The sequence below is a fragment of the Oreochromis aureus genome, linkage group 13 (genome assembly GCF_013358895.1).
Source record: "Oreochromis aureus strain Israel breed Guangdong linkage group 13, ZZ_aureus, whole genome shotgun sequence".
Taxonomy (NCBI): Eukaryota; Metazoa; Chordata; class Actinopteri; order Cichliformes; family Cichlidae; genus Oreochromis; species Oreochromis aureus.
The window spans coordinates 12,406,963-12,421,279 of NC_052954.1; the positions used below are offsets into that span (position 1 = coordinate 12,406,963).

Genomic DNA, 14,317 nt, shown 5'->3' on the forward strand with positions numbered 1-14,317 from the left:
GGGCCGTTGGCACTCTGCCCGTCACAGGCTCTCATCTGTGGCACAGCGACACAGGAGGGAGTGGGTCATGGGGGCATAGGGGCGTAAGTGCCTGCTTGTACAGCTGAACAAACAGGTCGAGCAGATATGGAACTTCTGAGAAGGCACGGTGCTTTGCTCAACCCCTGCTGCGATGACATTGCTGAGAGGGTATGTAGGATCTGAGGCAGAACGATGACAAAGCAACTTCCTGAACACACATTTTGTGACACCTGCTCTTGTCTCACGCCCTCTATAGGTCAAAAGTAAATCCACATGCATGAGTCCATCCCACAGACAGCTTCTGCAAAACATACATGGAGTACGGTGTTCCAGTTACAGAGATGACACTTCCAGTGCCTCAACCCTTGAACACTATCGCTATAAATAGCAACACAATCACTAATGCCGGGTGATTTTTACCCAATATAATATAACCAACAAAAAAGTACTTGTCATTAAAATATGACAACACATGACAAATTAGAGTGGTCTTCTTTTATTTTCAACTGTGCCATGTCTAACAAAATTTAAAAAAATTTTGTTAGACAAAATGCTCCAAAATTACAGAAAAATTAGGAATTCAAGAACAAAAAAAATCCTAAACAAAAAAATAATGACACTGGAAAGCTGGTCTTTGGTCCACCCATTCCTGGAACATTTGAGACTTCCCTGGTGAAGGCACAGTCTTCTCGACACGCTAACAGCTGCAGGAGAGACAAATCATGTAAATGTATTTGCTCGGGTGAAAATCACCCGGCGATAGTGTTCTAGGGTCAAAGACATAGAAGCTCTGTACTGGCAAAGTCTGGTCTACTTGAAGATCTGCTGGTTTGAACTGTGCACTGATCACAACTTTGCAGACCTTAGCTGATTTTTTAAGAGATGCACAATTTAAACAAACACAAAAAAAATTATATGAGACAATAAATAAAATTAAAAAAAACCCCAGCAAACGCAGAGTATTTGAAAAAGGCAGATTTCATTTTAAATGCATTGGATCTTTACAAAGAAATAATAATAATGCAAGTACTACACACAACGTCTTTGAAATCAGTATAGGAAACAAGGGAAATAAAAGCTGTGAGGTCTCAGTGAGTAAAACTACTGCAGAACTATTGAAACTGTGGCTTGTTTCTAAGGGAGCCACGTGCACTGCCTGGTTTCAACCCCCTCTGTGAATACGTGTTGATGTTAGACACTGGCACAAAGTGGCAAAAGCGGTGTCGACGGGATGGTGTCCCTGAGGTGGTGAAGGAGGGGAGTCGGCATGAGCACGGAAGCTGCAAGGCCATGACTCACTGTGACAGCACCGCTTGGCATGTGAGGACAGCAAGCCAGACAGGCAAGGCTGCTGCCTTTGATCTTTATTTGCTCCACCGTCTGTTTTGCATTTAAGAGCCTTGCTGAGCGCGAGGCACTGGATACACCTTGAATGGCTCAGGATCACGGTCCACTTTTTAAAGACCCAGGATCCTTTTTCAAAGCTAAGGGGATTCAGGACGAAGAGGGATGAGGTTTGAAGGCGAAGGTTTGGAGCTGAATGGGGCAGAGGGTCTCCCGGCAACACAGATTAGCTTTAATGAAAAGGGGGGCGCTCTGTAATAACACATGATCAAGCTGACGGACAATGCTGCGAGGGCGGGTGAGGGGAAAGGTAACACGTGTCCTTTTGGATGGACTCTCGAGGTGAAACCCAGGGTGAGGCAAATGTGGAATAAAAACAAACACGCACAGCACCTCCCAAAGCAACCTCGCCATCCAACTCCTGCATATTATTCCACTTCACCAACATCTAATGACTGTAACGTGTTCCATGTGATTGGAAAACTGTCTGGGAAGCATTCCACAAGCACGCACGGTGCACTGACAGGGAGGCATTTCTGCCTTCAAACAACAAATATATATTTATCTTCTTGAGCAGCTCTATTGCACATTCCTCCAAGACACTACAGTGACCACAATCCAGAGCGAGGGCTAGCACTTTGACGAGCCCTGCCCCGGAGCCTGATACAAATCACATAAATAGCTTGTCTCTCTAATCAGAGGCTCGAAATGTTTATTTATGAGGGATCAAAACAATACAACTTAGAAGAAAACACATTTTGAGAAACATTTAAAATGGAAAATTTTGATGCCTTCACAAACACAGATTTCTTTTCTTCTTCTTTTTCTTTCCTCCTCCTGCAGATTTTCTGTTCCCATTTCAGTCACTTTCCAGTATGTAATTTATTCTCAGACTATACATTTTTGGGAGTCCACACTTTAGATTATATTTAATCTGTCTGCGAGGGCTTACACAAACTGCTCTCCAAATAGCAGTGAGCGTCTTATTTCGGAAAAAAGGTAAGGCTGGGAGAATACGCCTCATGTCGTGGAGTTTAAAAGGACTCAAAGACAGACACGGATACGTAGCAACATACATTTTATTTTACCTTCTGAGCACTTTAGAAAGCGGTGCACGTATGATTTACATAGCTTATACCATTTTATATTAGTTGCATTTTTCAAGTAAACAATAAACAAGCTATACCGTGGTTTTGCTGGGAGTGAAAGTCTGAGCAAAGAAAAAAAAAAGCAAAACCAGAGAAACCAAATATCCCAACAAAAGTTTCAATTCAGACAATTATTCTTTTCAAGTACAATTCTCGACAGCACCATTTCATGGGCTTGATGCATACATTAGTTTTTAACTGTACTTTGTTTTAGCAAGAAAATACACGTCTCTGTCACTGGGACTGTACAAATATAAACTGTGATTTCTATATGATGACTAACAGTCATGTTTGGCGCTTGGGTCAAATGTTGCTGCCTGAGCACTATATATAGATATATATGTATATATAAGCATCACTCTGGAAGTGCATAGCTTCCTGCTTCTTGAGCATTTCTGCACATCAGAGAAAAGAAAGTGGCTTATTGTGGATTTTGCACATGCAGTATCTAAGTATTCACATTTAAAAAACAAAAATAAAGCCAAGCAAAGTCTATGGCTGAAACGGTTAGAAAGTTCATCAAAGATGCACATGATGCTACATTAAACAATACGCCGGAGGATTAATAAGAGCATGTGTGTACGAGTATGTGTGGAAGTTGTACGTGGAAAACTAAGTAGGCTTTGTGTCACCGTCCAACCCTTGCAGCTTTAATTCTTCATTCCTGATAACCTCGAGTCGCAGGCATCCCACACGGTGCAATCTGACATCTTTTTAACATTGAAAAGTATTTTAAAAACGCAACAAGTTCTTGCATTTGAAATTCCTAAAAGTTTGAAAATAGTCACATCTGTTCAGTAATATAAAATAATATGAATATCCACCCTGTTTTGCCAACAAAAAAACAAAATTATAGCTTATATACAAAAGGAAAGAAGCCACTTTTAGTTGAAAAACAGTAACAAAGACAAAAGAACATAAAACGGCGCATCAAGGCAATGGTGCATCAAGTCTAGTCCAGGTGACACTGGAGAGCTCGGGGATAAGTTGGCATAGAGTACATGCTGGAGGCAGACAGTGGCAAAGGGAAGTCCTGTAAGTGCACTAAGTAGAAGCTAACACTCCTCCCTCCTTCCTGGACACCTGTTTAAACAGCAAAAGCTTATTACTTCTGGCATCACAAAGGCCGTGGGGAGTTGAGGGTGGTGTGTGTGTGTGTGTGTGTGTGTGTGTGTGTGTATTTGAGGGTGGATGGAAGAGTTTATATTGGAGTATTGCTGAAGAAGCCCAGAAGGAAGGAAAACACGCCTCACTCCACTACACCCATCAGCCGACACACCCCTCCCTCGATGGCCAAAGACTGTCCAGGAACTGTCCCAGGTGGCAATCTGGATATGTGTGTCTGCAGGCAGCAAAAGAAAACATACACACAATGAGAAAAAGAAAAAGTCAAGGACAAAGGCAGATCTATATGGAGAAAAAGAAATGCTGATAGAATTTTGATTTCTTAGATTCCTGTACAATCATCAAAGTTCAGTTCAATTGGCACCAAAGAACAACACAAGTCTTTTCAGGGCACTTTACAAACGAAGGTCTTTTAATACCGATTTCAGAGAAAAGCCCAACAAGTTCCTCTGAGCCAGTATTTGGTGAGAGTGGCTTAGCACCGAGCTTAACTACTGCATCCCACTCACTAACTCCAAAACCAACACCAGCACCCAAACCCATTACGCCTGATGCTGCACAGCTCCCGGAGATTAGCGGCACAACCAAACCACACAACCACAATGAAGTTTTTAACTGCTTGGTGGGTAAACAGAAATGTTGAGAAAGTATCTACGTAAGAAGCTACTTTCGGATCATTCGAGGGGTCCCTATGGCATGTTTGATGTGACAGATCTTTACGCTGGATGCCCTTCCTGACACAATCCCAAAAGGAATTCGTGTCTCCTCCTGGGATCAAACCAGGGATCTTTCCCTTTTTAGGCAAATGTGTAAACCGCTACATGAAAGGACACATCTAAGTAGAAGTTAGAAAAAATAAATACAATGCAATCAGAGCGAGCAAAAACACAACCTACTACTGTGCCATCATGCGTTTTTAACTTTGAAGTCCAAAGGTGCCAAGTGGGTATTTGCAGAGACACAGAGTAAACAGAGAAAGAGAACAAACTGCTGGTGTTTTCTTTTTTGAGTTTTTTTTCTTTAGTTTGAGCAAACACTGAAAAGGAGTAAGAAGAGGAGGGAAGGGGCAAACACAGCTGTGAAGACGGGAGTGATACTTCCACTGGGGGATCAAAGGTGACCGACACTCCCTGTGCCAATAATGGCTGTCATGCTCCTTCCTCTCTTCCCACAGAGGGTAACGCTGGCTCTAGCCGTAGGGGAATAATACATCCACTTATTTACCGGGGCACTGAACTGGCCTGACATCTCTCTTTCAGTTCCAGGACTCTACTGGTCTTTTTCTGTGTAGCCAGCGACTATGGCCCAGAGCACCCTGAGGGCAACTGTCACTTCAATGGGACAACAGCCAGACAAGGCCACACACACATGGTAACACTCTGAGGGGCCCATTCTGCCTCCAGTATACGTTTCTGGACTCATCTTCTTCCCTTCATTTTCTGAGGACAAGGTTAAGGAAAGCCCTAATTTAAATGGTTTTGAGTGAAGGTCTGTAGTGAGTTATAATAAACTAATGTTGACAAGCTAAATGTTTTCCTTCAGATGTTTGCAAGCCAGGGAGAAAAAAAAGTCTTTACCTCACTGACTATACAGCTGAAAACTGTGTGCAGTTACCTGCTAGCTTTCTCAATGCATATATCCGTGCATGAGTCTGGCAATGACATCTTGTGCCCTGCTCCCACTCCTATTCAAATTCGTGCCACATGTTAAGATCTTAATTTTGCTTTTAGCTGACAGAAAGGACAGCGCGACTTCGTCAGCAGGAAGAGTCAAAGGCTCAGTAAACCAAACAAGTGAGTAATGACAGCACTGCAGGGCCAAGAGCACTGCATGTGTTTTACATGAACTGGGACAAAGTAGCGAGGATGCTTCAGGCTCAGAAATCACACAACAGATGTCCCGACACTTTGGTGGCACAAGTCAGACAAATAATGCTGCAGCCTTATGTGCAAACAATAAAAAGCTCACTCATATTTAAAAGGTCTCTCTCTATCTGGAGGAAATATTAAAAACTAAAAAAGGTATAAATATTAGTTTTAAAAAAGGGAGGTATGAATGAAAAAAATACACTACAACCTGTGAAGTGCAGAGAAACAACTGCAAACAGAAATACTTTAAATATTGCTTTAAATAAACAACCGTTCCACCTCAATGTTTGGTTAAATGCTTAACGGTTTATGGACTGGTACTTCAACTGCTCATTAATGCAAATACCTAATCAGCCAATCACATGGCATGCAGACATGGTCAAGGCGACCTGCTGAAATTTAAATTGAGCAGCAGAATGTTGAAGCAACGTGATTTAAGTGACTTTGAATGTGCCATGTTTGCTGGTGCCAGACGGCCTGGCCTGCATTTCAGAAACTGCTGATGTGCTTGGATTTTCCCACATAGCTATCTCTAGGGTTGTCAAAGAATGGTCTGAAAAAGAGAAAACATCGTGTGAGCAGCAGTTCTTTGGGTAAAAACGTCTTGTCGATGTCAGAAGCGAATAGTCAAACTGCTTTAAGCTGACTTAAGGCAACAGTAACTCAAATAACCACGACCGATGTATACAGAAGAGCATCTCTGACTGCTGAACCTTGAAGCAGATGAGCTATAACAGCACAAGGTCACACTCAATGCCACTGCTATTAGTTAGGAACAGGAAACCAGGGCTAGAGATTACATGGGCTCACAAAACTGGAACAATAGAAGATTGAAAAAATGCTCTCTGAGGAAAAATGTCCGGCATCTCGTTGAATCTACGCCACGAGGTCCTTTTGCCTTCAGACTTTTCATTGGCTAAAGTACCCAATGAAGTGGATGGTGAGTGTAGGCCTTTTCCAAACTTAATGACTACCATCAGTTGAAAAAATACTCCTTATCACCTTGATAATAACTTATTTTAGTCTGCAGCAGTTATTTGACTCACAAGAACAAAAACAATACATTCTTTTAGCTATTATGCTCATTAATACAAATGCTAAGACTCAAATCTTGTTGCTGTGCTAGTCAATATCAGTGACCAATTCATTTGACAGCAACCAGTGATAACCAGTTTAATTAAAAACAGGAGCTTGTAACCGTGATTGTAACACCATCTGTTGGCGATCCCCAACATAACTTGTCTTCCAGTTTAGTTTGCAATGATTCCTTGATGCAAAACCCAGGCTTGCAAAAAGCAGCACAAGCTAAATATAAAAGCCAGACAGGTTAAAAGTAAAGCAATGAGATGTAGAATTATGTGACAGCGGGGCAGGACAGACAGAAAGAAAATGACAGCATGCAAACCTACAGTGAGCCTCTTGTCAGTTCGTTACCCTGTGACTAAAGCGACCACATGACAGGACGACAACTGAGTTAAAATATCCCATGAAAAACACATTTCCATTGTATCTGTCAGAGAAAAACAACATTCTTTGGAGATATGAATGTGTTTAGGAGTGAGGAGAAGCCACTCATTAACACCACAGCATAGACCAAAGGGTAAATTTAGCTCTGTGACTACGCCGTTGTTTTTTCTTGTGGTTTTCACATTCTTTGAAAATATAAAAATAAATAACAAAAACAATCATATGCTATTTATTCTCCTTGCAAAATGGATAATAAAAACAGCATGTAACATAAGAAAAGACGTCTGTCGTGTAATACACAAAGCAGACAATAACCATAAGGCCTGAGTTGCACGCCATTTGATTGTGTCTGGCCTTAAAAATCTTTATAGTGGTAATGATGTCCACAAGGAGGAAACCGAGCCATATTCGCTGTGTTGTGGATCCTTTACTTCTCTTTCATCTGTCCAATCATGACAATCATCATATAACAATGGTCCGTTTCAGAAGTACCGCCACTGGCTTGTCCGTGCAGCTTTGAGTGTTTCTGTAAAACACAGCTTGATGTTCTGATGTCTATCCAATGCAAACAAAGGTGAGTGTTTGAATAAAACCAGATGCTCTCACTCTTCTGCACCGCTGCCATTTCACAGTCGAACGTCAAAAAGATTAGGACGCAGACTCGACTTTCCTTAGAAACAACATCTGACTGAGAAGAAAGAAAAGCCGGAGCAGAGTTTCCAGCACAGTGTCAAACAATCTGGCCTGAGATTTTTTTGACTGGCCTGCAGCAATTCAATCTAGATATTGCTCGGTCATAAAAATACATGCATGCAAATCTCAGTAAAACACTGTGAAAGAATAGAAATCCAACCTGACCTCTGGCCTAAATACTCCTGCTACTGTGTATCAGCTCTTTCATGTTCTTATCATGGAAAAGCAGCGGTAGATGGACTCTGGGTGGTTTGAAATGCCCAGCGAATAGGAATGGGAGGAATGTCTGCTGAACAGCAGCTGAGCCAGTGCATGGCTGTGACTCTTTATGCTTAGAAAACAGGCAACCAAATGCACAGAAAATTGGCTTAAACTCAAAAATGTTAGGCCAGTCAACTAAAATAAAATCAAAATATGACTCCATACAACTGACTGTCTTTATAAGAGATTTACAGCAACACAGTCAGCCAAATCTTCACTAGAGGCACTCATTCCCTGTTACTTGCTCTGCTCCTGGTGCTAAAGAGCAAGATTTAGACACTAAGACTAGAGCTTCGCATTATACTTGCTTCCCTTAGCCAATTTTATTTGAAAATGCCATTACTATGCAGATAGCACCCTACTGTATTTATCTATGAAATCAAATGCTACAAATACATTAGTTAAAGTACGGGCAACTCTTAAAGGCATAAAGACCTGAATGATGTTTAATTTTCTGCTTCTAAATTCAGACATAAGTTATCAGACTTGGCCTTCTAACCTGGTTCTTAATTCTTGATAGCTTGACCTTAGCCTTCCATATTAGTGTGAGGCGCTTTGGAGCACTTTTTATGAGGATATATCCTATAACAGTCCCATTAAACAAATACACCAGACTGCCTTCCTCCATCTGCTCTCTACTGCTAAAATTAGAAACATCCTGTTCGGTCCAAAGGTTTAAATTCTAAACTGGACTACTGTAATACAAAGGAAATCATATTTCTCCCATATTAGCTTCTCTCAATTGGCTCCTTGATAAATCCAAAATAATATTAAAATTAAAAATTTTCTTCTTACAAAGCAAGTCCTCAACTGAACTGAATACTCCCTCTCAAGATGACTTATGTCCCCCAAACTCATACCCTATTCTTTTCAGTTTCCTGCCTGTGAGCCAGAATTTCATCCCAGGTCTGCCGTAAAGACACACAGGTGGCACTTCCTGTGCCTCCATGCTATAGAGACCACAGGAGACACGACTGGAGTCTGGCCACATTAAAGTGCTCCTCTTTGGCTCTGTTCTCAGTAGGCATAAAGGACCGGATAGCCAGATTGCTCTGGTATGCAGATGGTCATTCACAGAGACACATCATAACTTCAGTTTCACAACAACAAGCTACTCAGTCTCTGTTAGAGCAGTGTGAGATTTGGTGGAGCAGCTGTCTTCTTGGCTGCACTCTCCAATATCATTGTATTACCAATCGCCCCACAAGAGGAAGTGGATACCCTCCCCCAAGAGACCCAGAAACCACTACTGACAGATGATATTTCTGGATCTCCACCCACTGAGCAGAAGCACTTTACAAAGAACATTTTTGCATGCATATCTCAATGGAGTGATGCTTGGTGACTTCACCACAGTAGATTTTAAAGCTACTTGAGTGCTTCTTTGGGACCCAGACCCTAGACGTTTCTGCTGTTTAGATTAAAGGGTAGCCTACAAATGCTCTCCCTGAGCACTCTGCACTACTTCGAACTCTGTCAACAGAGCAGCTTGAGCCAAAGGGGCAAAAAGAAAATATGTGGAACAGTAAAAGAGCACCACATTTGAATCCTGCTTTCATGACGCTAGTTGTCTTGGGAATCAAATTCTTCTCCATTATCTGGTTAATATCAAAACATATTGTGCTTCAGTAGTCACATGATGTTAAATTTAATGCCTCCTACCTGTCACTGACATTTAAAGAAATAGCAGCAGATGGATTTTGATGTTGTACTTTATTTGTGGCTGAATCATTCACAAATCATTATGGAACTGACATTTTGCTGTAGCAGCAGTAAACCCACCCCACATGTTAACTTTATGTGAGTGTGTGGGGTGGAGGGAGAGCGGGCGGAGGAGTGCAAATTGAACATAACAAAGCAAACAAAACAGAGAGTTACAAACAGGGACTTTATGTTCACTGTCCTCTTATTACCTCTCTCTATTGGCACTGCCATGACAGGAGAGCGTGCATGCTCACATTCCATCCCAGAGCCCCATGCACAGAGCACATCTGACAAATATGCAGATTGATACTGATATCCCCAGTGGCGCATGACTTTCTGTAAACTTTATGGTACTTTAAGACCAGGTAGTGGCCACAGAGAGGGGGCGATGAGAGAGGCAGACCACGAGAGAGAGAGAAAGAAAGGGAAAGAGAGAAAGAGAGGGTGGAAAGGACGGGTGAGGGAGGTGGAGCCAGGGGACACAGGACAAACACTTTGAAATCTGAACCAGACTTCAACAACAGTGCCCTCTCTTCATACAGAGTGACAAAGATACATTAGCCAAACAAATCAGCGCGAGCTGAGACTGAGACTCCACTTAGAGCCAGGAGACCAGACCACTGGCCCCTACTGCTTAAGAAACCACAGCATTTATAAAACAGTATCTTAAAAAGGCTCAGAGATGCCTTTTTTAAATATCATTCTACGACAGCAGACATAAAAGTGACATTTATTACCCGGTATACCATCCCAATACACAATGCACCCCACCGCAAACAAACAAAAAAAAAAAGTTATTTGTTTTTCATAAGAAATTAATTTAGTGCCTAGCTAAAATACTAAAATATGCTTCATTTCATTCACTCAATTCATAAAGCACTGGACCCTTATGGCTCCTCTTGAGGGAGGAGGGTGGACCCATGTGGCTCCTGTGTGGTGAACGTGGGCAAAAGTTCCCGCCACAATGCACAGGACCGAAGCATATTCCATAAACTACCAAAAAATCTTTGAACTGAAAGTTAAAAAAGGAGACAAGCTATTTTAAAGCCAGCTTTAAGCCTTTGGCATTGGTCCAAGATGCAACCATTCTAAGTTCACTTTAAGATTACATTTAATTATAATATGTTTCGGTTTGGTTGGTTGGCTAATTGTAAATCTCACCTTTGCTTTGCTATCTTGGGCAGACATGTAGCCAACACACATGCTCTCTGTGGTGTGACTCCACAGGAACTCCACTGTAAATAAAGACAGATACAGGTTACAAACACCAAGTGTTCATACACAAACATCCATACACAGATTTAGCACGATGAAGCAGCCGGAGCAAAGGTTTGATAGAAACAGGAAACCATACAGAACGAAAGGTTCGATTTCCCAAAGCAAACAGAAATGAGTAATCCTGCCGAAGAAGAACATCTGGCAGGTGAGCCGGTGGACTTAGCGCCGAACATGCCCATTACAATGAAAATATATGACTGGCAGTTGTGACATAATTGCATAGAATAGCAGAACTTGAGAGGTGAAATGTAAACTCAATTACTGCACCAAAAGGATGTGGTCGACATGATGTTTATTCGTGTAAATCAACAGTCCGCAGCAATCTGTGGTAGGTGACACGGCACAAAAGCTGCGGTACGTACACAGCATCAAAACAGGGTCTGCACATCACAGAGTGTCATTTGAAAATATTTTATTATCCATGCAGACTTAATGTTTTATGTTGCACTCCATGATTTGGAGTTAAAACAAAAGATTTATGAAAACATAAAGAGCCCAAACTTTGAACTGGACACAATGAGCACTGAGGTCAACTCCATAATAGTAGAAATCCAGAAAGTAAGATCATTCCCCTAAGCTCTGGGCAGAGAAACCAAATCCATCAATACAATCAGTTGGCAGTATTCAGAAGGCCTCCACTTCTCTGAAGATTAGTGGTTGATTCCATAGTGGGAGGTCTCTGCTTAAATCTGAGATGAAGGGTGTGAAACCAAAGCCTGATTGTGCAAGTTAAAACACAGACCACCTGCCAGGAAAGCCACAGTGCCTTCTCTTCTGTCTTAACATCTCACTAATAAATCAAGGAGTCACCCTATGTCTGTGCTTTCTTCACATTTCTCAACAACACTTCATCCTAACCACTTCACTCTTGGTGGGTGCACTGCAAGGAACCCAAAGAATTGCAGTGTCGAGTTTGAAGTCTGGATCAAAGTTGTCTTTTTCTTGTTTTTGTACTTTCATAACTACTGCCGTCATGTGTGGCATTTAGGGAACAGCTGTAAATTAAATTCCAGCTGCCAATCAAAAAAAAATGTAATGTAAATTTCTGTAATGATGCCGTCGCAAGCACGGAGGAGATGGACTGGACACCAGTGTTGCTACCGTCTGCTTGGATTTAAAGTTTTTATATATGGCTCACAAACCATCTGATGCTGGCAGCTGCCACGAAAAGAGAAGGGCTTTTGTCAATCCATCTATTTTATTAGCAACCTGTCAATTTAAAGACAGACTTCGACTCTTTCACTCCCATCGCAAGCGGCCAAGTCTTGAAATTATTAACGTCTTACCCAGTATACCCTGAAAATTTTGAGACGGCTGAGCCTCCACACATCTGCAACATCGCAAGACAATTACTCCCCCCAAAACACGATCTTCACTGGCCAGAAAGGGTGAACCTGGACACAGAGGAAAAACAATACATTTAAGATGATTAAAAATGGCATATGAAAGGTTCTCGTTAATCAATAAAGTCTCATACATTTTTTAGTTTTCCAACCCTAAAACATAAAACTAAGCATAGCATGACATAATTGGGCAATACACAACCTTTGATCTACGAGAAACAAAACTTTCCAATCCAATTCTCCCCCATTTATATCCAAATTATACAAATTGAAATAATTACATCAGTTTTATCAGGATTTAATGCAGAAATAGTGAATAACAGGTAGGGTCATTTTAACTCTTCATACTGTATGTACTGTTATAACACAAGGTTTCATTTTAAGATCTAAATAATGCTGAAATATGTTTCAGCTGACTTTAATAACGCATAAAGAAAGGGCCGTTCTTGCTCCCTGACTAAATTCCAGGAGAGACTAACTTCAATGAGGTGTTGTGTATACAGAAAAACTTGGACGCAGCCATTAGCCTAGCGCAATAAAAGAAGAAAGGGCTCGGTTTGGAAAAAAACAATCTATAAACAGCTATAGCATGACTTGAAATGTCTCAACACAGCAATGAGCAAAAGGAAAACAGGACCATTTGGTGCAACTGATATAAATATTGTTGTGTCTGCATACCATTGTTCTTTTGTTGCATTTCACTCAGATTTTGGTTCCATGTCGTAATGTTCCCTTCACTCTATAAAACACTTTGTGTGTGTGTGTGTGTAGCTTGGACAGCGTCCACACACAAAAACAGATATTTGTTCTACATTTTAAAAAAGACAAAATATTCCATAAAAAACTCTTTTCCATTATTTAGCAATATTTATTTATTTAACAATAAATAAACAGAAATGAACATTTTTGAAATATCACCCCATTTGATGTGTAATTGGCAGGTGTATCTATGGCACTACAATCTTTTATTAGCATTAAGCAAAAATATTTTTTTAAAGTGTTTAAAAAAATGCATTCTGTAGACCACCGGACCGGTACCGGGGACCACTGGGGACCACTGGGGATTGGGGACCACTGCTATAGACTGAATCACCTGACATTGCCGTGTTCTATCTACGGTTTTGTGCAAAAGTTTTGAGCCACCATCATGTTTTAAATATGGCTGTAAAACACTCACTCACATTTTTCTGACACCTCATACAGCGAACCAGAAATGTAACATTTGGATCATTCATAAGACCTGTTATCACTGATTTTCAGTCCACTTCTTTCAGATTTTCAGTTTTTCTCCCCATTTCCCTTCTTTAAGAATGGCTTCTTGACAACCACCCTTCCACTGAGACGATTTCTGATGAGGCTTTGGTGAACAGTAGATGGATCAGCTGTTAGTCAGATGTATCCCTCAGGTCCTGTGTCAGGTCTGTGCTGGATTTTTTTCCCGTTTCTTAAGGGCATGACTTTCAGATGCTGTTCATTGCTATAGATACTGTTTTTTTTCAGACCTGCCACTTCTTTTGTCCCCCACTTGACGAGTTTCATCAAAATCTTTAACGGCACACTGCACACCACACTGAGATATGCCAAGGTTTTGGTATATAACTCTTTGGAAATTACCTTTTTGGTACAAAAATACTTTTTATGCCTGTCAAACTGTGTTAGATTTGGGATTTTGCATCTATTCAGCTAAAGAAATGGGAACAAATGATGTGTTTTTGCCCAAAAATACTACAAAACATTCCTCTGAAAATGGTCACGTACAAGAACGAAGTAAGTGAAAAATCAGCAAATGTCAAACAGAAAACTGAAAAACCTTCAGAAAGCCCGGAGAACTACTCAAGATCACTTTTAAAAGACCGTCTGGCTGTTGAAAGAAAAATATCAAGAAATAATTTTTTGCTTCCAAGGATTTTTATACCATACATCAACATATTAATATTGCTCCAGGACTAAATAGCAAGTGATGAATAATGTTCTGGTGATCTCAAAGCTAGAGGATGAAGAATGAACCTTAACCAGCCAACATTTAAAAACTGCAAAAAAATGTTAATCAAAATCAAACCGCAGT

General features: G+C 40.9%; 1 protein-coding gene across 1 annotated transcript in view; it reads right to left on the minus strand.

Moving 5' to 3' along the window:
- Positions 1-2,426: 2,426 nt before the first annotated feature.
- Positions 2,427-14,317, minus strand: part of tasp1 (taspase, threonine aspartase, 1) — a 30,601-nt gene continuing 18,710 nt past the window's right edge. Inside the window, exons 12-14 of the mRNA XM_031737614.2 lie at positions 12,196-12,303; positions 10,793-10,866; positions 2,427-3,855 (exon numbers count right to left, since the gene is read on the minus strand). Of these exons, the coding sequence (XP_031593474.1) occupies positions 3,763-3,855; positions 10,793-10,866; positions 12,196-12,303 (275 nt within the window). The 3' untranslated portion in view covers positions 2,427-3,762. The remainder of the gene's footprint in view (positions 3,856-10,792; positions 10,867-12,195; positions 12,304-14,317) is intronic.